General features: G+C 42.2%; 1 protein-coding gene across 1 annotated transcript in view; it reads right to left on the reverse strand.

Annotated features, from left to right (window-relative positions):
* OTUD4 (OTU deubiquitinase 4) overlaps window positions 1–21,899 on the reverse strand; it is a 660,142-nt gene that overhangs the window by 425,865 nt on the left and 212,378 nt on the right. Inside the window, exon 8 of the mRNA XM_053700214.1 lies at window positions 16,855–16,903. Within this exon, the coding sequence (XP_053556189.1) occupies window positions 16,855–16,903 (49 nt within the window). The remainder of the gene's footprint in view (window positions 1–16,854; window positions 16,904–21,899) is intronic.

A 21,899-nucleotide genomic window follows, 5' to 3' on the forward strand; every position in this document is an offset into this window, starting at 1 on the left:
TCCGCTTCCCAGTTGTCCACTCCTGGGATGTGAATTGCTGACAGATAGCAAGAGTGAGTCTCAGCCCACCAAATTATCTTGGATACTTCTGTCATCGCTAAGGAACTCCTTGTTCCTCCCTGATGATTGATATAGGCCACAGTCGTGATGTTGTCCGACTGAAAGCAGATGAATTTGACCAAAGCCAACTGAGACTCAATTCCAGAATATTGATTGGAAGAAGAGACTCGACCAAGTCCACACACCTTGAGCCTTCAGGGAATTCCAGACTGCACCCCAACCTAGTAGGCTGGCGTCCGTTGTCACTATCACCCATGAGGGTCTGCGGAAGCACGTCCCTTGGGACAGATGATCCGGCGACAACCACTAAAGAAGAGAGTCTCTTGTCTCCTGATCCAGATCTATCTGAGGAGACAAATTTGCATAATCTCCATTCCACTGCCTGATCATGCTCAGTTGTAGTGGTCTGAGATGAAAACGAGCAAACGGAATGATGTCCATTGCCGCCACCATCAATCCAATTACCTCCATGCACTGAGCCACTGATGGCCGAGGTTTGGACTGAAGAGCTTGGCATGTATTCAGAATCTTTAACTTTCTGACCTCCGTCAAGAACATTTTCATAGATATGGAATCTATCAGGAGTTCCCAAGAAGAGAACCCTTGTCTGTGGAATTAATGAACTCTTTTGTAGATTCACCTTCCACCCGTGAGTCCTCAGAAAGGACAGAACCATGTCTATATGAGACTTTGCCAGATGGTAAGACAATGCCTGGATCAGAATATCTTCCAGATAAGGCGCCACTGCAATGCCCCTCGGCCTGAGAACCGCCAGAAGTGACCCCAGAACCTTTGTGAAGAACCTGGGTGCTGTGGCCAATCCGAAGGGAAGAGCCACAAACTGAAACTGTTTGTCCAGGAAGGCAAACCTTAGGAACTGGTGATGATCCTTGTGGATAGGAATATGAAGATATGCATCCTTCAAGTCCACGGTAGTCCTATATTGACCCTCCTGGATCAACGGTAGAATTGTTCGAATAGTCTCCATCTTGAAGGATGGGACTCTGAGAAACTTGTTTAGACTTTTCAGATCTAAAATAGGTGGAAACGTGCCCTCTTTTTTGGGGACCACGAAAAGATTTGAGTTAAATCCCTGCCCCTGTTCCAGTATTGGAACGGGACGAATTACTCCCATAGTAGAGGGGTCTTTTACACAACGTAAGAACGCCTCTCTTTTTATCATGTCTACAGACAATTGTGAAATAAGAAACCTCCCACTTGGGAGAGAACTTTTGAATTCCAGTTGATACCCTTGGGACACGATTTCCAGTGTCCAAGGATCTTGAACATCTCTTACCCAAGCCTGAGCAAAGAGAGAAAGTTTGCCCCCTACTAGATCCGGTCCCAGTTCGGGGCCACGCCTTCATGCTGTCTTGGTAGCAGCAGCGGGCTTCTTGAGTTGTTTACCCTTGTTCCAAGCCTGGTTGGGTCTCCAGACGGACTTGGCCTAAGCAAAATTCCCTTCCTGTTTGGCAGAAGAAGAGGGGACTCCTTTAAAGTTCCGAAAGGAACGAAAATTATTTTGTTTATCCCTCAATTTAGCAGTTCTATCCTGAGGTAAGAGATGACCCTTACCTCTCGTAATGTCAGAATCCAGCATTCTTAGCTGCCAATTTGGCAATCTGAAAGGCGGCATCTGTAATAAAAGAATTAGCCAGCTTAAGAGCCTTAATTATATCTAAAATGTCCTCTAAAGGAGTCTCAGTTTTAAGAGACTCTTCTAAGGCATCAAACCAGAAGGCTGCCACAGTGGTAACTGGTACAATGCAGGCCGTCGGCTGTAAAAGGAAACCCTGATGAATAAATAACTTTTTTAGGAGACCCTCTAATTTCTTATCCATAGGGTCTTTGAAAGCACAACTGTCCTCAATAGGAATATTTGTATGCTTAGCCAGGGTAGATATAGCTCCCTCCACCTTAGGGACTGTTTGCCACGAGTCCCGAACAGTGTCAGATATGGGATACATTTTCTTAAAATTAGGAGAAGGTGAAAAACAGAATTTATGTTTACCTGATAAATTACTTTCTCCAACGGTGTGTCCGGTCCACGGCGTCATCCTTACTTGTGGGATATTCTCCTCCCCAACAGGAAATGGCAAAGAGCCCAGCAAAGCTGGTCACATGATCCCTCCTAGGCTCCGCCTACCCCAGTCATTCGACCGACGTTAAGGAGGAATATTTGCATAGGAGAAACCATATGATACCGTGGTGACTGTAGTTAAAGAAAATAAATTATCAGACCTGATTAAAAAAACCAGGGCGGGCCGTGGACCGGACACACCGTTGGAGAAAGTAATTTATCAGGTAAACATAAATTCTGTTTTCTCCAACATAGGTGTGTCCGGTCCACGGCGTCATCCTTACTTGTGGGAACCAATACCAAAGCTTTAGGACACGGATGAAGGGAGGGAGCAAATCAGGTCACCTAAATGGAAGGCACCACGGCTTGCAAAACCTTTCTCCCAAAAATAGCCTCAGAAGAAGCAAAAGTATCAAACTTGTAAAATTTGGTAAAAGTGTGCAGTGAAGACCAAGTCGCTGCCCTACATATCTGATCAACAGAAGCCTCGTTCTTAAAGGCCCATGTGGAAGCCACAGCCCTAGTGGAATGAGCTGTGATTCTTTCGGGAGGCTGCCGTCCAGCAGTCTCGTAAGCCAATCTGATGATGCTTTTAATCCAAAAAGAGAGAGAGGTAGAAGTTGCTTTTTGACCTCTCCTTTTACCAGAATAAACAACAAACAAGGAAGATGTTTGTCTAAAATCCTTTGTAGCATCTAAATAGAATTTTAGAGCGCGAACAACATCCAAATTGTGCAACAAACGTTCCTTCTTTGAAACTGGTTTCGGACACAGAGAAGGTACGATAATCTCCTGGTTAATGTTTTTGTTAGAAACAACTTTTGGAAGAAAACCAGGCTTAGTACGTAAAACCACCTTATCTGCATGGAACACCAGATAAGGAGGAGAACACTGCAGAGCAGATAATTCTGAAACTCTTCTAGCAGAAGAGATTGCAACTAAAAACAAAACTTTCCAAGATAATAACTTAATATCAACGGAATGTAAGGGTTCAAACGGAACCCCCTGAAGAACTGAAAGAACTAAATTGAGACTCCAAGGAGGAGTCAAAGGTTTGTAAACAGGCTTAATTCTAACCAGAGCCTGAACAAAGGCTTGAACATCTGGCACAGCTGCCAGCTTTTTGTGAAGTAACACAGACAAGGCAGAAATCTGTCCCTTCAGGGAACTTGCAGATAATCCTTTTTCCAATCCTTCTTGAAGGAAGGATAGAATCTTAGGAATCTTAACCTTGTCCCAAGGGAATCCTTTAGATTCACACCAACAGATATATTTTTTCCAAATTTTGTGGTAAATTTTTCTAGTTACAGGCTTTCTGGCCTGAACAAGAGTATCGATAACAGAATCTGAGAACCCTCGCTTCGATAAGATCAAGCGTTCAATCTCCAAGCAGTCAGCTGGAGTGAAACCAGGTTCGGATGTTCGAACGGACCCTGAACAAGAAGGTCTCGTCTCAAAGGTAGCTTCCAAGGTGGAGCCGATGACATATTCACCAGATCTGCATACCAAGTCCTGCGTGGCCACGCAGGAGCTATCAAGATCACCGACGCCCTCTCCTGATTGATCCTGGCTACCAGCCTGGGGATGAGAGGAAACGGCGGGAACACATAAGCTAGTTTGAAGGTCCAAGGTGCTACTAGTGCATCCACTAGAGCCGCCTTGGGATCCCTGGATCTGGACCCGTAGCAAGGAACTTTGAAGTTCTGACGAGAGGCCATCAGATCCATGTCTGGAATGCCCCACAGCTGAGTGACTTGGGCAAAGATTTCCGGATGGAGTTCCCACTCCCCCGGATGCAATGTCTGACGACTCAGAAAATCCGCTTCCCAATTTTCCACTCCTGGGATGTGGATAGCGGACAGGTGGCAGGAGTGAGACTCCGCCCATAGAACGATTTTGGTCACTTCTTCCATCGCTAGAGAACTCCTTGTTCCCCCCTGATGGTTGATGTACGCAACAGTTGTCATGTTGTCTGATTGAAACCGTATGAACTTGGCCCTCGCTAGCTGAGGCCAAGCCTTGAGAGTATTGAATATCGCTCTCAGTTCCAGAATATTTATCGGTAGAAGAGATTCTTCCCGAGACCAAAGACCCTGAGCTTTCAGGGCTCCCCAGACCGCGCCCCAGCCCATCAGACTGGCGTCGGTCGTGACAATGACCCACTCTGGTCTGCGGAATGTCATCCCTTGTGACAGGTTGTCCAGGGACAGCCACCAACGGAGTGAGTCTCTGGTCCTCTGATTTACTTGTATCTTCGGAGACAAGTCTGTATAATCCCCATTCCACTGACTGAGCATGCACAGTTGTAATGGTCTTAGATGAATGCGCGCAAAAGGAACTATGTCCATTGCCGCTACCATCAACCCGATCACTTCCATGCACTGAGCTATGGAAGGAAGAGGAACGGAATGAAGTATCCGACAAGAGTCTAGAAGCTTTGTTTTTCTGGCCTCTGTCAGAAAAATCCTCATTTCTAAGGAGTCTATTATTGTTCCCAAGAAGGGAACCCTTGTTGACGGGGATAGAGAACTCTTTTCCACGTTCACTTTCCATCCGTGAGATCTGAGAAAGGCCAGGACAATGTCCGTGTGAGCCTTTGCTTGAGGAAGGGACGACGCTTGAATCAGAATGTCGTCCAAGTAAGGTACTACAGCAATGCCCCTTGGTCTTAGCACAGCTAGAAGGGACCCTAGTACCTTTGTGAAAATCCTTGGAGCAGTGGCTAATCCGAAAGGAAGCGCCACGAACTGGTAATGTTTGTCCAGGAATGCGAACCTTAGGAACCGATGATGTTCCTTGTGGATAGGAATATGTAGATACGCATCCTTTAAATCCACCGTGGTCATGAATTGACCTTCCTGGATGGAAGGAAGAATAGTTCGAATGGTTTCCATCTTGAACGATGGAACCTTGAGAAACTTGTTTAAGATCTTGAGATCTAAGATTGGTCTGAACGTTCCCTCTTTTTTGGGAACTATGAACAGATTGGAGTAGAACCCCATCCCTTGTTCTCTTAATGGAACAGGATGAATCACTCCCATTTTTAACAGGTCTTCTACACAATGTAAGAATGCCTGTCTTTTTATGTGGTCTGAAGACAACTGAGACCTGTGGAACCTCCCCCTTGGGGGAAGTCCCTTGAATTCCAGAAGATAACCTTGGGAGACTATTTCTAGCGCCCAAGGATCCAGAACATCTCTTGCCCAAGCCTGAGCGAAGAGAGAGAGTCTGCCCCCCACCAGATCCGGTCCCGGATCGGGGGCCAACTTTTCATGCAGTCTTGGTAGCAGTGGCAGGTTTCTTGGCCTGCTTTCCCTTGTTCCAGCCTTGCATTGGTCTCCAAGCTGGCTTGGCTTGAGAAGTATTACCCTCTTGCTTAGAGGACGTAGCACCTCGGGCTGGTCCGTTTCTACGAAAGGGACGAAAAGTAGGTTTATTTTTTGCCTTGAAAGGCCGATCCTGAGGAAGGGCGTGGCCCTTACCCCCAGTGATATCAGAGATAATCTCAAGTCAGGGCCAAACAGCGTTTTCCCCTTGAAAGGAATGTTAAGTAGCTTGTTCTTGGAAGACGCATCAGCCGACCAAGATTTCAACCAAAGCGCTCTGCGCGCCACAATAGCAAACCCAGAATTCTTAGCCGCTAACCTAGCCAATTGTAAAGTGGCGTCTAGGGTGAAAGAATTAGCCAATTTGAGAGCATTGATTCTGTCCATAATCTCCTCATAAGGAGGAGAATCACTATCGACCGCCTTTATCAGCTCATCGAACCAGAAACATGCGGCTGTAGCGACAGGGACAATGCATGCAATTGGTTGTAGAAGGTAACCCTGCTGAACAAACATCTTTTTAAGCAAACCTTCTAATTTTTTATCCATAGGATCTTTGAAAGCACAACTATCCTCTATGGGTATAGTGGTGCGTTTGTTTAAAGTGGAAACCGCCCCCTCGACCTTGGGGACTGTCTGCCATAAGTCCTTTCTAGGGTCGACCAAAGGAAACAATTTTTTAAATATGGGGGGAGGGACGAAAGGAATACCGGGCCTTTCCCATTCTTTATTAACAATGTCCGCCACCCGCTTGGGTATAGGAAAAGCTTCTGGGAGCCCCGGCACCTCTAGGAACTTGTCCATTTTACATAGTTTCTCTGGGATGACCAACTTGTCACAATCATCCAGAGTGGATAATACCTCCTTAAGCAGAATGCGGAGATGTTCCAACTTAAATTTAAATGCAATCACATCAGGTTCAGCCTGTTGAGAAATGTTCCCTGAATCAGTAATTTCTCCCTCAGACAAAACTTCCCTGGCCCCATCAGACTGGGTTAGGGGCCCTTCAGAGATATTAGTATCAGCGTTGCCATGCTCTTCAGTATCTAAAACAGAGCAGCCGCGCTTACGCTGACAAGTGTTCATTTGGGCTAAAATGTTTTTGACAGAATTATCCATTACAGCCGTTAATTGTTGCATAGTAAGGAGTATTGGCGCGCTAGATGTACTAGGGGCCTCCTGAGTGGGCAAGACTCGTGTAGACGAAGGAGGGAATGATGCAGTACCATGCTTACTCCCCTCACTTGAGGAATCATCTTGGGCATCATTGTCATTATCACATAAATCACATTTATTTAAATGAATAGGAATTCTGGCTTCCCCACATTCAGAACACAGTCTATCTGGTAGTTCAGACATGTTAAACAGGCATAAACTTGATTACAAAGTACAAAAAACGTTTTAAAATAAAACCGTTACTGTCACTTTAAATTTTAAACTGAACACACTTTATTACTGCAATTGTGAAAAAACATGAAGGAATTGTGCAAAATTCACCAAATTTTCACCACAGTGTCTTAAAGCCTTAAAAATATTGCACACCAAATTTGGAAGCTTTAACCCTTAAAATAACGGAACCGGAGCCGTTTTAAACTTTAACCCCTTTACAGTCCCTGGTATCTGCTTTGCTGAGACCCAACCAAGCCCAAAGGGGAATACGATACCAAATGACGCCTTCAGAAAGTCTTTTCTAAGTGTCAGAGCTCCTCTCACATGCGACTGCATGCCATGCCTCTCAAAAACAAGTGCGCCACACCGGCGCGAAAATGAGGCTCTGCTTATGCTTTGGGAAAGCCCCTAAGGTATAAGGTGTCTAATACAGTGCCTGCCGATATTATTATATCAAAATACCCAGATAAAATGATTCCTCAAGGCTAAATATGTGTTAATAATGAATCGATTTAGCCCAAAAAAAGTCTACAGTCTTAATAAGCCCTTGTGAAGCCCTTATTTACGATCATAATAAACATGGCTTACCGGATCCCATAGGGAAAATGACAGCTTCCAGCATTACATCGTCTTGTTAGAATGTGTCATACCTCAAGCAGCAAGAGACTGCATACTGTTCCCCCAACTGAAGTTAATTGCTCTCAACAGTCCTGTGTGGAACAGCCATGGATTTTAGTTACGGTTGCTAAAATCATTTTCCTCATACAAACAGAAATCTTCATCTCTTTTCTGTTTCTGAGTAAATAGTACATACCAGCACTATTTCAAAATAACAAACTCTTGATTGAATAATAAAAACTACAGTTAAACACTAAAAAAACTCTAAGCCATCTCCGTGGAGATGTTGCCTGTACAACGGCAAAGAGAATGACTGGGGTAGGCGGAGCCTAGGAGGGATCATGTGACCAGCTTTGCTGGGCTCTTTGCCATTTCCTGTTGGGGAGGAGAATATCCCACAAGTAAGGATGACGCCGTGGACCGGACACACCTATGTTGGAGAAACGGGATACCCGGTCTGTCCTATTCCCGCGTAATAATTTCCGAAATTCTCTTAAGAACCGGAAAAACAGAGTAAGCAGGCACCTCTAAGTATTTGTCCATCTTACACAATTTCTCTGGTGGTACCACAATAGAGTCACAGTCATCCAGAGTCGCTAAAAACCTCCCGAAGTAACAGGCGGAGGTGCTCCAGCTTAAATCTAAAGTACATGACGTCCGAGTCCGTCTGAGGCAAAACACTTCCTGAATCTGAAAGTTCCCCCTCAGACAGAAGTTCCCTGACCCCCAATTCAGATCCCTGTGAGGGTACATCAGAAATAGCCAACAAAGCATCAGAGGTCTCAGTATTCAAATTAACCTCTGTCCTGCTGCGTTTGCCCTGTAACACTGGCAACTTAGATAGAACCTCTGTAAGGGTAGATGACATAACTGCAGCCATATCCTGCAGAGTAAATTAAGTAGACGCGGTTGAAGAACTCGGCGTCGCTTGGGTGGGCGTTAAAGGTTGTGACGCTTGGGGAGAATTTAGCGGCATACCCCGATTCTCATCAGACTGAGAATCATCCTTAGGCACACTTCCCTTAAAGAAAATTTGCTCTTTACATTGTAAGGCCCTTTCAGTACATGAGGGACAAAAAGTAAGAGGGGGTTCCACAATGGCATCTAAACACATGGAACAAGTAGTTTTCTCAAGTTCAGACATGTTAGACTAGAAATAGCAGCAATAGTCGTTCTTTACTTGATATATTGTACTCTGAAGTCAAAACATATATTAAAAAATACTTGAACCGGGGGCGTGTCCGGACGGCGGCCATACTAAATCATATTCTCTGAAGCTCCTAAAAAGGTCTTACATTTTGGCTCTTTATTTGGTACCCTAATGATCTTAGGAAGCAATACATTCGACCATTTGTAAGGGGAAGCTATCCTGATTAGATTGATACCCTTGTTGGGATATTTATGCGCACTCAGCCCAGGTCCAGACCATCATACTCTCAGGCAGCGGCCTAGTGCCGAGAATTCAAGCCCTCTAATTCTCCCGTGTGAGAGTGGGATAATACAACGCTTTTTAAGCTACTTGCTAACACAGAATAACTACCTTCCAAAATTCAGCATGGGGGAGAGGTGTGGACTTTTGCAGCTATTGCTGTTACGATTTGAAGCTAAAATGGACAACTGCATGGAGGATCTTGCTGCAATCATAAGAAGCACGAGTCGGGAGAAACCTAGGAAGGTAGTGCCACCGCTACAGCCTTTGGGATCTTACCCCGAGATTGCCTGCAGGGTCACTCCGACCATTTGTAAAGATCCAGATGCCCCTGAAGTGCTGCACCACGCTTTCAGCCAGCCCTTGGGATACAGTGGTGTTCAGGACCCCTGTGTTGCGTTTTTGCAATGCCCGGTTATGGAGTACTACCACTCACCTGCCTATAGCCAGCTCTTCAGGAGAGATACAGTAGCGCATACCTCAGCTTTGTTCAGAGGCCGGGGAGGTGCGGCCGACTTCCGCGGTCCGGGGAGGACATCTTCTGGAGCTCTACATAACTATGAGACTGTGCAGCATGTCACCGTTGCTATATGCTGGCTGTGGGTAAATGTGCTCGGCAGTAGTGTCTCCATGTATAGAGGACACTTTCCGGAATCATTCCTCAGGATGGGCATAGGGTGAGATTTGAGTGGTTACCTGACTTATGATTGGGGACAGTTGGCTACACTCTTGTATTGGAAACACCGACTTTGAGTGGAATCAACGTACCAATCTACTTTTTTTTTTTTTTTTTGACTACTTGTATGTTTCATGGCCCAGTCAGTTTTGCTTTATGCACTTTTCCCATTTTGTATGCTAGATATAAGCTTTAATCCCCACTAGCCAAGGGCAAATAAGTGCAGTTCATATTAGAGGACACAGCAGCTTTAATTACTAAGGCATTGGTGCCCCCTTTTGTCTAATGCCATAGGAGTTTTCCTGCTTGTCTTAATGGCGGTATTTGTGTTGTTCTGCTGAGCTCATTTATACACCCAATTATGTTTTTATTCTGTAAACTCATCACATATTTTATAATGCTTTAACATTAGTAGCCTATACTATGTGTCATAAGAATGTTCTTTTTTTGTTTGCTATTTATACTCCATTATTGTCATGTCATGCTTCCATGACACATTTAAGCTACATACTAATTTCATGTTACCCACAGTCTCTTATTATTACTATTGCAGACGGCGGTCTGGTCATTTTATATATGGCTCATAAGCTCATAAAAAACACAACATTCTTCTCTCAGCCGGCGAGAGTTGAGGGGTCTTGTTGTATAAGCCTAGGAATTAAATAATATTTAACAGATGAGGAGCCATGTTTAGCCACAGTAGCATTTTAGCTTAGTTAAAGTGGGTACATGGGTCTTAGTTGGGAGATATTTATCATTAAGAGCAAACGAATCATTATATTTTTTATGCTTTAATCTATTTGTTCTTATTTTCACTTTTTGTATTTAGTGATGTTCACTTGAGTGTTATCCCTATACCACAACTGTATTTATACAGTACTATTTCAAGCGGTATTTACCAGCTGTTATACTTGCTATAAGGTATGGGACCGAATAAGGTCCTTGATATGACTAACGTGCGTTATAAAATTTACCTGTATCAATAGGTTCCTAAGGGACCTGCTAATTAGTCTGTTATGTTAGATTTTAAAAACCATAAAAATGATGGTTTCAGAAGAGTACCTTTTATCTAATAATATGCCTTGTATGTATATCATCATATTGTTTTAGCTCTGCTTCTTAGCAAAGAGATCAAACTACAAAAGGATTAAATACATAAGGATATTTGAGTTATTTCAGAAAGGTGGTAGACCTGAACTGTGAATTAGTTTCACTACAGAAATTGAATAGTTAAAGGTGGTAGACCTGAACTGTGAATTAGTTTCACTACAGAAATTGAATAGTTAAAGGTTTGAGTTAATTTACATTCTTTTGTATTCTGGTTTTTAGTATTGCAATTAGATAACAATTACATTGTTTGCATAGGTGAGCAATTAGGAGGGACCCCACCCTATCTTTCTGAGGGTATTTAAAGAGATCTGTTTAGCTCTGCTAAACATTTAGCTCTGCTTCTTAGCAAAGAGATCAAACTACAAAAGGATTAAATACATAAGGATATTTGAGTTATTTCAGGAGTTATTCAGGGTTATTCAGGCTTATTCAGTAGAAAATAATACTTATATTTTTCTTATTGTTAAAGTGTTGCATAGTTTAAAATGTCTCAGATACAGTGCAATGGGTGTTTTGCACTTTTTAATCGTTCTACTTTTTGGAGATTTAGGGGCTGTCCTGTTTGTAAGCAGTTTTCCCTGTTAAGGGAGGAAATAGCTAAACTTCAAGCTAAGGTAAGTAACATACCTGTTACCTCTACAAAGCTGCCTCTGAAAGAAGCCCCTCTACCCCAGAGATCAGCAAGGAGAGGCAGATGGATCACTGTAGGCTCTGGAAGAATTAGAACAGTAGACCAGAAGCATTGCCCACAACCTCTGCCATTGCAAAACTCCTATGCTGCTCTTGCCGAATACACTTGTGATGAGGAGATTGCTGTTTCTGAGCCCTCTGAAGCTGTAACAGGTAATTTAAATCTATTGGCACCTGATTCTCCAGGTAACATAACACAGGAAAGAACTGCAGATGTGTTTTTGAGAAAAAGACTGTTAGTGGGTGACTCTATTTTGAGGAATGTGTATTTAGGTGAAAGTAAAGGAGAAACAAGGGAGGTTAGATGTCTTCCAGGAGCTACTGCTCACAGGGATAGGAATCGTATTTTGAGAATTGTTAAGGCAGCAGGAAAGGGAAGTGAGTTGGATGTGATTGTTCATTTAGGAACAAATGATCTGGCTAGTAATCATGTTGCTGCTGTTCAGAAAGAGTTTTGTGACCTAGGTAATCATTTAGAGACTGTGGCATCAACTCTATCATTTTCTGCTATTTTACCTGTGTATGACCAGGAAGCAGGAAAGATGGAGCGGATAACAACATTTAATTCTTGGTTAGATAAGTGGTGCAGGGAACGAGGATTTGGTTTTATTGGCCATTATAGCTCTGTTTGGAAAGATACTAGGTTATTTAGGAGAGATGGCTTGCATTTGGATGCTAAAGGAACAGAGTATCTGGGAGAGGAGTTCAAATACTTTATTAGAAATCATTTAAACTAATAAAGGGGGGTAGCATTAATATATCCACCTGCCCCCCACAGCATGCCAAAACTGTTAGTCCAAGTAACAATTCTAGAAATTCTAGTAGAAAAATTCTTCGTGCCATGAGCACAAATGCTCGCAGCTTAGGAAATAAATTACCTGAACTCATTTCAATAATGACTAGGGACAACTTGGATTTAGTAGCTATAACAGAAACATGGTACAATGATTTGCATGACTGGGACATAGTCATACCTGGATACAGGTTATTTAAAAAGAACAGAGTAGGAAAGAAAGGTGGAGGAGTTGCTTTGTATGTAAATGAAAATATAAAGGTTACTGAAATTGTAGGAACAAATGATGAGGTGGAAAGTATTTGGGTGACTTTGGAAATTGGAGATAAAAATGTTTTTAGAATAGGGGTTGTATATAGGCCTCCATTGCAGGATGAAAAACTGGACAATCTGTTATTAGATGAAATAACCAAAATGACCATGAAGGGTAAGGTTATAGTACTGGGGGACTTTAATTTGCCAGATATAGACTGGAAGATTCCTTCTGCTAGATCGGCTAGAAGCAGGTATATTCTTGAATCTCTGCTAGGGGAATCACTTGAACAATTAGTCAAGGAACCAACTCGTAAGGAAGCTATATTAGATCTAATACTTACAAACAGTGATACAGTTTCAGATGTGTCTGTAGGTGAGAACTTAGGATCCAGTGATCATCAATCTGTTTGGTTTAGTATTCATGTTCAGGAACTGTACACCCAGACTAAAACAAAAGTTTTAGACTTTAGGACGGCAGATTTTTCATTAATGGGAGAATACCTAAAAAACTATTTAAAGGGGAAAAATCTTATTACAGGGGTTCAAGAACAGTGGGAATTTGTGAAAGGTGCCATTTTAGATGCAACCGCACACTGTATTAGACATGTCTGTAAAAGTAAAAGAAAGCGGAAACCAATTTGGTTTTCCAAAGAAGTAGCACATGCTGTAAAGACAAAAAAGATAGCTTATAAAAATTACAGACACACACAAGCAGATGATGATATGAAAATATGGAGACTCCAACAAAAAAAGACTAAGCAGTTAATTAGGAAGGTTAAAGCTGATGCAGAAGAGAAGATAGCACAGTCAGTAAAACATGGGGACAAAACATTCTTTAGATATATCAGTGAAAGAAGAAAAAATAAGGTAGGAATAGTAAAATTGAAATCAGTTGATGGTAGAATAATAGAAGGAGATAAGCAGATTGCAGACTGTCTCAATGATTACTTCTGTTCTGTTTTCACTAAAGATTGTGAAGATACAATGTCTACATTAAGGGATGCTATGCAAAATAGAAACAAGCTTAACAGTAATCTTTTTACAGAGGATGAGGTTTTGTTAGCATTATCAAAAATAAATGTTACAAAGGCAGTGGGTCCTGATAATATTCATCCAAGGGTTTTAAAAGAACTTCGTTCAGTGCTAACTGTCCCATTAACTGATCTGTTTAATCAGTCACTATTAACAGGAGCTGTCCCAGATGATTGGAGAATAGCAAATGTAATACCTCTTCATAAAAAGGGCAGTAGAGAAGAATCTGGCAACTACAGGCCAGTTAGTTTAACTTCAGTAGTAGGGAAATTAATGGAAAGCCTCTTAAAGGAAAGAATTATGACTTACATAAAGACAAACAATTTAGAGGACCAAAATCAGCATGGTTTTACTTCAGGGAGATCATGTCAGACTAATCTAATTGACTTCTTTGATTATGTAACAAAAGTATTAGACAAGGGAGGAGCAGTTGATGTAGCATATCTAGATTTCAGCAAAGCATTTGACACCGTCCCACACAATAAACTTATTCACAAACTATATCTCCTTGGTCTAGATTCAAAAATTGTGAACTGGGTGGAATGCTGGCTTAAGGACAGAAAACAAAGTGTCTTAGTAAATGGAGTTCATTCAGCAGAGGGGGCTGTTACTAGTGGTGTTCCTCAGGGGTCAGTTCTGGGGCCTGTTTTGTTTAACATATTTATCTGCGATATCAGCAAAGGGCTACAGGGGAAAGTATGTCTCTTTGCAGATGATACAAAAATTTGCAACAGAGTGGATGTTCCAGGGGGGGTAGACAAAATGAGAAGTGATATACAACAATTGGAGGATTGGACAAACGACTGGGATCTAAAGTTTAACACAGCAAAGTGTAAAATAATGCATTTAGGGAAGAAAAATCCAAATGTTAATTACAGACTCAATGACACTTTACTGACTGTTACAGACGAGGAAGAGGACTTGGGAATTATTATTTCAGATGATTTAAAACTTAGTAAACAATGTAGTAAGGCAGCGAGTAAGGCTAGCAGAATGCTTGGATGTATTGGTAGAGGTATTTGCAGCAGAAATAGTAAGGTTCTTATGCCACTTTATAGATCATTAGTTAGGCCTCATCTTGAGTATTGTGTGCAGTTCTGGAGGCCATATCTTCAGAAGGATATTAACAAACTTGAATCTGTGCAAAGGAGGGCTACCAAAATGGTACATGGTCTAAAAAATAAAACTTACCAGGATAGGCTCAATGACCTAAATATGTATAGCTTAGAGGAGAGAAGGGAAAGAGGTGATATGATAGCAACTTTCAAGTACATTAAAGGGTTTAGTAAAACTGAGGCTGTGGGTATTTTACATAAAATGGAAAATTCAAGAACAAGGGGTCATGAGCTCAAGCTAAAGGGTAGTAGATTCAGGAGTAATTTGAGGAAGCACTTCTTTACAGAAAGAGTGATTGATTTATGGAATAAACTTCCTCAAGAGGTAGTAGCAACAAACACTGTGGGGGACTTTAAAAATGCATGGGACAAGCATAGGGCTATCCTACGAACTAGATAAGTTTATACTGTTAGGTAAGGTGGGGCAGACTTGCTGGGCCTATGGCTCTTATCTGCCGTCAATATCTATGTTTCTATGTTTTGTATTACCTGGATGTATGTCATCTGTATTTTACGTTTTTTTTTTTCCATCTGTTTTCAAATGTGCAAAACCTTAATAAAAAAGTTTATAATCAAAAAAAAAATAAAAATACTTGAACCAAAAAGTGTACTGCGCCTTTAAATACTAAAAGCACAACAATTTTTCTGTTATTTAGACAAAAAGACGTTTTCAGCAATAAAAATTGCCCCTATGTGCCCAAATTAGCTTATCTATATTGCACTACTAGTTAGGACATATTATATATCAAATTATATTAACTGTCAGATTTATCATATACATCGATGTATTATCAAATTTGGCCTCTGCACCTCGCCACAGCTCTGCTAAGTCGCCTACCTGCCCCCAGATCACACTGAAGGAATGTTCGGAGTCTCTCTATCCACGATTATCAAACAGATCTAGGCCCCACTGGAGCCTCAGGAACTTGCTACCGAACCGGAAAACACACTGCGCGTCTGAGCGTGCGAAAATAGGCCCCGCCCGCCGTGGGCGTAATTCCTAGCCTACCGAGACCCGCATGGGTAGAGGGAAAAAAACAAACATGTCGGTCCATATATCAGCCATGTGCCCCACAACATACACACTCTGCGCAATAAGCGCCTCTCAGCGCAAAACATATCCTGTCAAGTCAGCACAGATAACGAAAGTCTAACTGCATCTCCCACCGTCAGCACACTATTAAATAATCGAAATAACAGGGAATGCCAGGTACACCATTTTCTTAAAGTGCATACTGATTACCCCTCCCCAGCTAGGGAATATTGTCAGCCTGTTCTGATGTATCAAGTCTTCCCAGAAACAAATGACTGAACATACCTCAATGCTGCTTGTAGCATGACATTGTTCTCCACACTGAAGATTTTTTGTTACACTACCTTCAGCTGCTCTGTGGGAACCAGTATGGATCTTAAAGTTTGCTAAGATCATCAACATCTGGGCAGAAAAATAAAATGTCTCCACTCCTCTAGGAAGGGAATAGACTGACTATTTCTCCCTGAGAAAAATAGTACTCACTGGCACCATTTTAAAATAAAAAAACCTTCTTGATTGAAGAATCTAAACTAACACCTCACTTTACCTCTTCCTATCACTAACACAGGCAAAGAGAATGACTGGGGGGGGGGGGGGGGGAGGAGCTATATATATATATACAGCTCTGCTGTGGTGCTCTTTGCCACTTCCTGCTAACAGGAGATTAATCCCACAAGTAAGGATGAAATCCGTGGACTCGTCATATCTTGTAAAAGAAATATATATATTTTTGGTTTCATGTACCTTTAACTCAAAAAGATTCTATCATGCATATGAAATATCAGTATTTAACCCCTTACTAAGCCTTGTCATGCCCCAATGCTAGAAGCTTACACATACATTTTAATATTTTTTTCTGTGAGGTACCCGCACAAATCATACATCATTTCAACAGTGGTATTTGTATATAGATATATTGAGAATAACCAAAAAAGTTATTGCCTGGTTCCTGGCTTTGTCGAACCCTGCCATACACGTCTAAAAAGATAACTTCAGTTTGCAGAAATACAATATGGGAAAATGCCACCTTATAAAATGTGTACTTTTTTATGGTGTGCATGGTAATAGCAGCCCTGGAATACATATTTCTGGATTTTTACAATCCCACATTTAGCATCAGTTTACCTTGCCAAAAACAAAATTTAGGATTTTAAACCTAGAACCATTTACTTCTTATATATAATCAATGTTTATATGTTTTCACCAATTTTAAAAGCCTTAAAGTGAAGGAAAAAAACTAGGGCATACCTTATCTTTGTGAGACTTAAATCCATTCATATCAGCAAAGTTTTTCCCACTAGAACAAAGGAACAGCATCCAATTAATTTAATTTAAAGGGACAGTTTACCCAAAACAAGAATTTTAATAGAATTTGCAGACATAGTGAAATATGGGCAAACATCTAACATCACTTTGTATGTTTATAAAACATTTTTCTAATACTTCGCTTTTGAACAGTGTTACCATACCCCCTTTATTTTTAATCCACGGGGGGGAAGACATCACACTCTCCAGAGTGGGGCAAGGAAAGAGACTAGCCAGGTCTCCACTGGACTGCAAACAATCACATTTTCCAGCCACTGTATCTTTTTAAAAGTCCTTTATTTTCTTAGGCAGGGTGCATAAGTATAACAAACAAACCAACATTTTTCAAACTGCAATAGGTTCATGACCAAGAACCTATTGCAGGTTTGAGACGTTGTTGGTTTGTTTGTTATACTTATGGACCCTGCCAAAGAAAAACAAAATTTATGCTTAACAGATCAATTCCTTTCTTTCCTGGCAGGGAGAGTCCACTACTTAATTCCTTACTGTTGGGAAATACAACACCTCGCCACCAGAAGGAGGCAAAGACAACCCAGCCAAAGGCTTAAATATCCCTATCACTTCCCCTATCCCCCCAGTCATTCGGCCGAGGAAGTAGGAGAAACATCAGGGTATAAAGGTGCCAGAAGAAAAACAAATAAGGGAACCACCCAAATAAAGAATAACTTATGGACGGGGTCGTGGACTCTCCCTGCCAGGAAACAAAGGAATTTATCTGGTAAGCATACATTTTTGGTTTTCTTTCCATAAGGCAGGGAGAGTCCACGACTTCATTCCTTACTGTTAGGAAAACAATACCCAAGCTCCAGAGGACGCTGAAAAAATAACGGGAGGGAACAAAAAAGAGGCGGGCCCTAATCTGAGGGCACCACAGCCTGCAAAACCTCTCTCCCGAAAGCTACTTCAGCCGAAGCAAACGCATAAAACTTGTAAAATTTAGAAAAAGTATGGAAGGAGGACAAGGTAGCTGCCTTACAAATCTGATCCATTGAGGCTTCGTTCTTAAAAGCCCAGGAAGAAGCTACTGCTCTAGTGGAATGAGCCGTAATCCTCTCAGGAGGCTGTTGTCCCGCCATCTCATAAGCTAGGTGGATGACACTTCTCAACCAGAAAGACAGGGAAGACTTGGTGGTCTTCTGACCCTTACGCTTACCCGCATAGATAACAAACAAAGATGAAGATTCTACTCCTTAATAGCATGAAGGTAGAACTTTAAGTCACGAACCACATGTAGATTATGGAGCAAACGTTCCTTTGCCAAAGAAGGATTTGGAAACAAGGAAGGAACAACAATCTCTTGATTAATGTTGCTATCTGACACCACCTTAGGAAGGAAACCTAACTTAGTACGTAAAACCACCTTATCAGCATGAAAAACAAGGTAAAGGGGGGGGGGTCACATTGAAAGGCAGAAATATCGGATAATGTCAAATGGAGCAAGCTGCAACACACGAAGCACAAGATTGAGATTCCATGGCGGAGCCATCTTTCTAAATACCGGTCTAATTCTAGTCAGAGTCTTAACGAAGGACTGCACATCCGGAAGCTCAGCTAATCTTTTGTTCAGCAACACCGACAGGGCCGATATCTGTCCCTTCAGTAAACAACACAAATCATATTGTTATCACAAGGCACCCTTACCGGACCAACCGGACATAAAAAGGCACCACGTGTCTGAACTAGGCCTCAAAGACAGAAGGATTTGTACCCAGTCAGGACCAGCCTTAAACCAAAGGCCCCAGCACTGTCAAAGCCACATAGAGTCTCCCCCGAGATGGAGGGATAAAGAACAGTCAGACAGAATTTTGTAAACAGTGTGACCACGAAATCATGAGTATCAATTCCAGAGAAGAAAGTTCCCGAAGGAAACATCCACAACATGAGCTTTAGTCCAAATAAAAATCATCCTCACCGGATGAAAATAAAAGATAAGGCAACCCGTAGGTTATCGCCCAGGAAGAACGGACAGACCCGCAGGACCAGCCCAACAGGGGTCCGAGACTTTCAAGCTCAGAACTGTTAAAGGATACACAAATAACAAAAAGACTATAAGAAGATTACTTCATCCCCTTATGTGTATGCATGCAAGCCAGTTGAAGATTAAGACTGAAAATCAGTAGACCCATTAAGAGTGGGATCCTCCAGCAACGCCAAAAACGTGCCTTATTAGAACACGAAGGCGCGCCAGTCTATAACGAAAGGCGCAACATACCTCCGCCAGAAAAAAAAAAAAAACACCGGCCCCGAAGGTTGACCCCCTGAAGCCTCAGCGACAGTTGCTCCACCGGAGGGCTGAACTGGACCAAGGGATCCCACGCCTGACGAGCCCCGGTTAACGGAACACGGACAATATCGTAAGCACACTCCCGGGAGGTGCAGATGCGCCAGCGCCAAAGATATGGCCATGCGGAACCGTGTCGTAACCTCCGGTGGGGACAGGCCACACTCCCTAGAAGGATAAGTAGCGTTTGGGTTACCTGCATGCATAGTAAGAGTTGGTAGTAGGGAACTTGTCTCGTGAGAAATAGAATCCCCAGAGGTGGATGGCTCAGTGGGCACCTGATCCCCCGATCTCGAGGAACAGAGCACTCTAAAACAGCATTTCGAACATAACTAATGGGCATGAATCACCCAGGCCAATTCATATTCTTTGCAAGGAGTCTGAATCAGAGACATCCGCCTCCATAACTGGGACACAGAATAAAAAATGGACCAATAAGAAAAATCTAAACAGCACCTTACACCCCCAATGGCTGGAGCACTCACCACCTCCAGAGAACCAGACACCAGCAGACCATGATTTCTCCGTCACCACAGGGTCAGGAAAGCGAAAATGGAATCACAAGGTAAACCGTACAGTCCATGCAAAAGTAATCCCGACCGTAAAGGCAGCGTCCCTAGACATAGATCGAGCCACCATTAGAAAACCTTGAGAGGAATACCGTATGGACAATTCTTGCAGTTACGCAGAATTTGTTGTGAGAACTCTGTGTTTTAAAAAAACAGGTAAAAGAAATGGCGGCTTGATTCCATGAGGCTATTCTAAAAGAAGTGTAAAAAGAGCCTTATTTAGAGCGACCCAACAACAAAGAAAAGATCTGCTAATTAAAACAAAAGGAAAATAAATAAAACAACAAAAAACAGAATGTATGCTTACCTGATAAATTTCTTTCTCTTGCGATGTATCGAGTCCAAGGATTCATCCAATACTTGTGGGATATTCTCCTTCCCAACAGGAAGTAGCAAAGAGAGACCCACAGCAGAGCTGTCTATATAGCTCCTCCCTTAGCTCCAACCCCCAGTCATTCGACCGAAGGTTAGGAAGAAAAAGGAGAAACTATAGGGTGCAGAGGTGACTGAAGTTTTTTAATAAAATATACTACCTGTCTTAAATAGACAGGGCGGGCCGTGGACTCGATACATCGCAAGAGAAAGAAATTTATCAGGTAAGCATAAATTCTGTTCTTTCTTGCAAGATGTATTGAGTCCACGGATTTATCCAATACTTGTGGGATACCAATACCAAAGCTTTAGGACACGGATGAAGGGAGGGACAAGACAGGTACCTAAACGGAAGGCACCACTGCTTGTAGAACCTTTCTCCCAAAAATAGCCTCCGAAGAAGCAAAAGTATCAAATTTGGAAAATTTGGAAAAAGTATGAAGCGAAGACCAAGTCGCCGCCTTACAAATCTGTTCAACAGAAGCCTCATTTTTAAAAGCCCATGTGGAAGCCAATGCTCTAGTAGAGTGAGCAGTGATGCTTTTCAGCCAAAAAGAAAGAGGTAGCCGTAGTCTTTTGACCTCTCCGCTTTCCAGAATAGACAACAAACAAAGAAGATGTTTGACGGAAATCTTTAGTTGCTTGTAAGTAGAACTTTAAAGCACGAACCACATCAAGATTATGCAACAAACGTTCCTTCTTGGAAGAAGGATTAGGACACAGAGAAGGAACAACAATTTCCTGATTGATATTCCTATTAGAAACAACCTTAGGAAGAAATCCAGGTTTGGTACGCAAAACCACTTTATCTGCATGGAAAACAAGATAAGGTGAGTCACACTGTAAAGCAGATAACTCAGAAACTCTTCGAGCCGAAGAGATAGCTACTAAAAACAGAACTTTCCAAGATAGAAGTTTAATATCTATGGAATGCATAGGTTCAAATGGAACCCCTTGAAGAACTTTAAGAACTAAGTTTAGGCTCCATGGCGGAGCAACGGGTTTAAACACAGGCTTGATTCTAACTAAAGCCTGACTAAACGCCTGAACGTCTGGAACATCTGCCAGACGCTTGTGTAAAAGAATAGACAAAGCAGATATCTGTCCTTTTAAGGAGCTAGCTGATAATCCCTTCTCCAATCCTTCTTGGAGAAAATACAATATCCTAGGAATCCATACAGAGAGAAGTGCACTCACAGGAACGAACAACTGTCTCAATAGCATTGCTAGCCTGTTCTATGGTGATTTACCACCTGGGTGCAGCTTTTTAGCCCAGTAATGCTTTTCACAGAGTAGAACTTTCCTGTAGTATATCAGTCTGATCCCGCCTATTACGGTCAGTCCAGCGCCGAAATACCAGGCAATTCCTCTCTGAACAAGGAACACAGCAACCCCAGACGATCGTTTCGGCCTTCATTGGGCCTCGTCAGTGAGGTGTAGCTATATACCTCTAAGCACACTGAGCAAGGAGTCCACGTCTGGTTGCCCCTTTTTTCCCATAGGGAGACTAAATACATACAGAGAGAAGTGCACTCACAGGAACGAACAACTGGCTCAATAGCATTGTTAGCCTGTTCTATAGCGATTTACCACCTGGGTGCAGCTTTTTAGCCCAGTAATGCTTTTCACAGAGTAGAACTTTCCTGTAGTATATCAGTCTGATCCCGCCTATTACTGTCTGTCCAGCGCCGAAATACCAGACAATTCCTCTCTGAACAAGGAACACAGCAACCCCAGAAAATCGT

This window comes from Bombina bombina, chromosome 2 (assembly GCF_027579735.1).
Source record: "Bombina bombina isolate aBomBom1 chromosome 2, aBomBom1.pri, whole genome shotgun sequence".
Taxonomy (NCBI): Eukaryota; Metazoa; Chordata; class Amphibia; order Anura; family Bombinatoridae; genus Bombina; species Bombina bombina.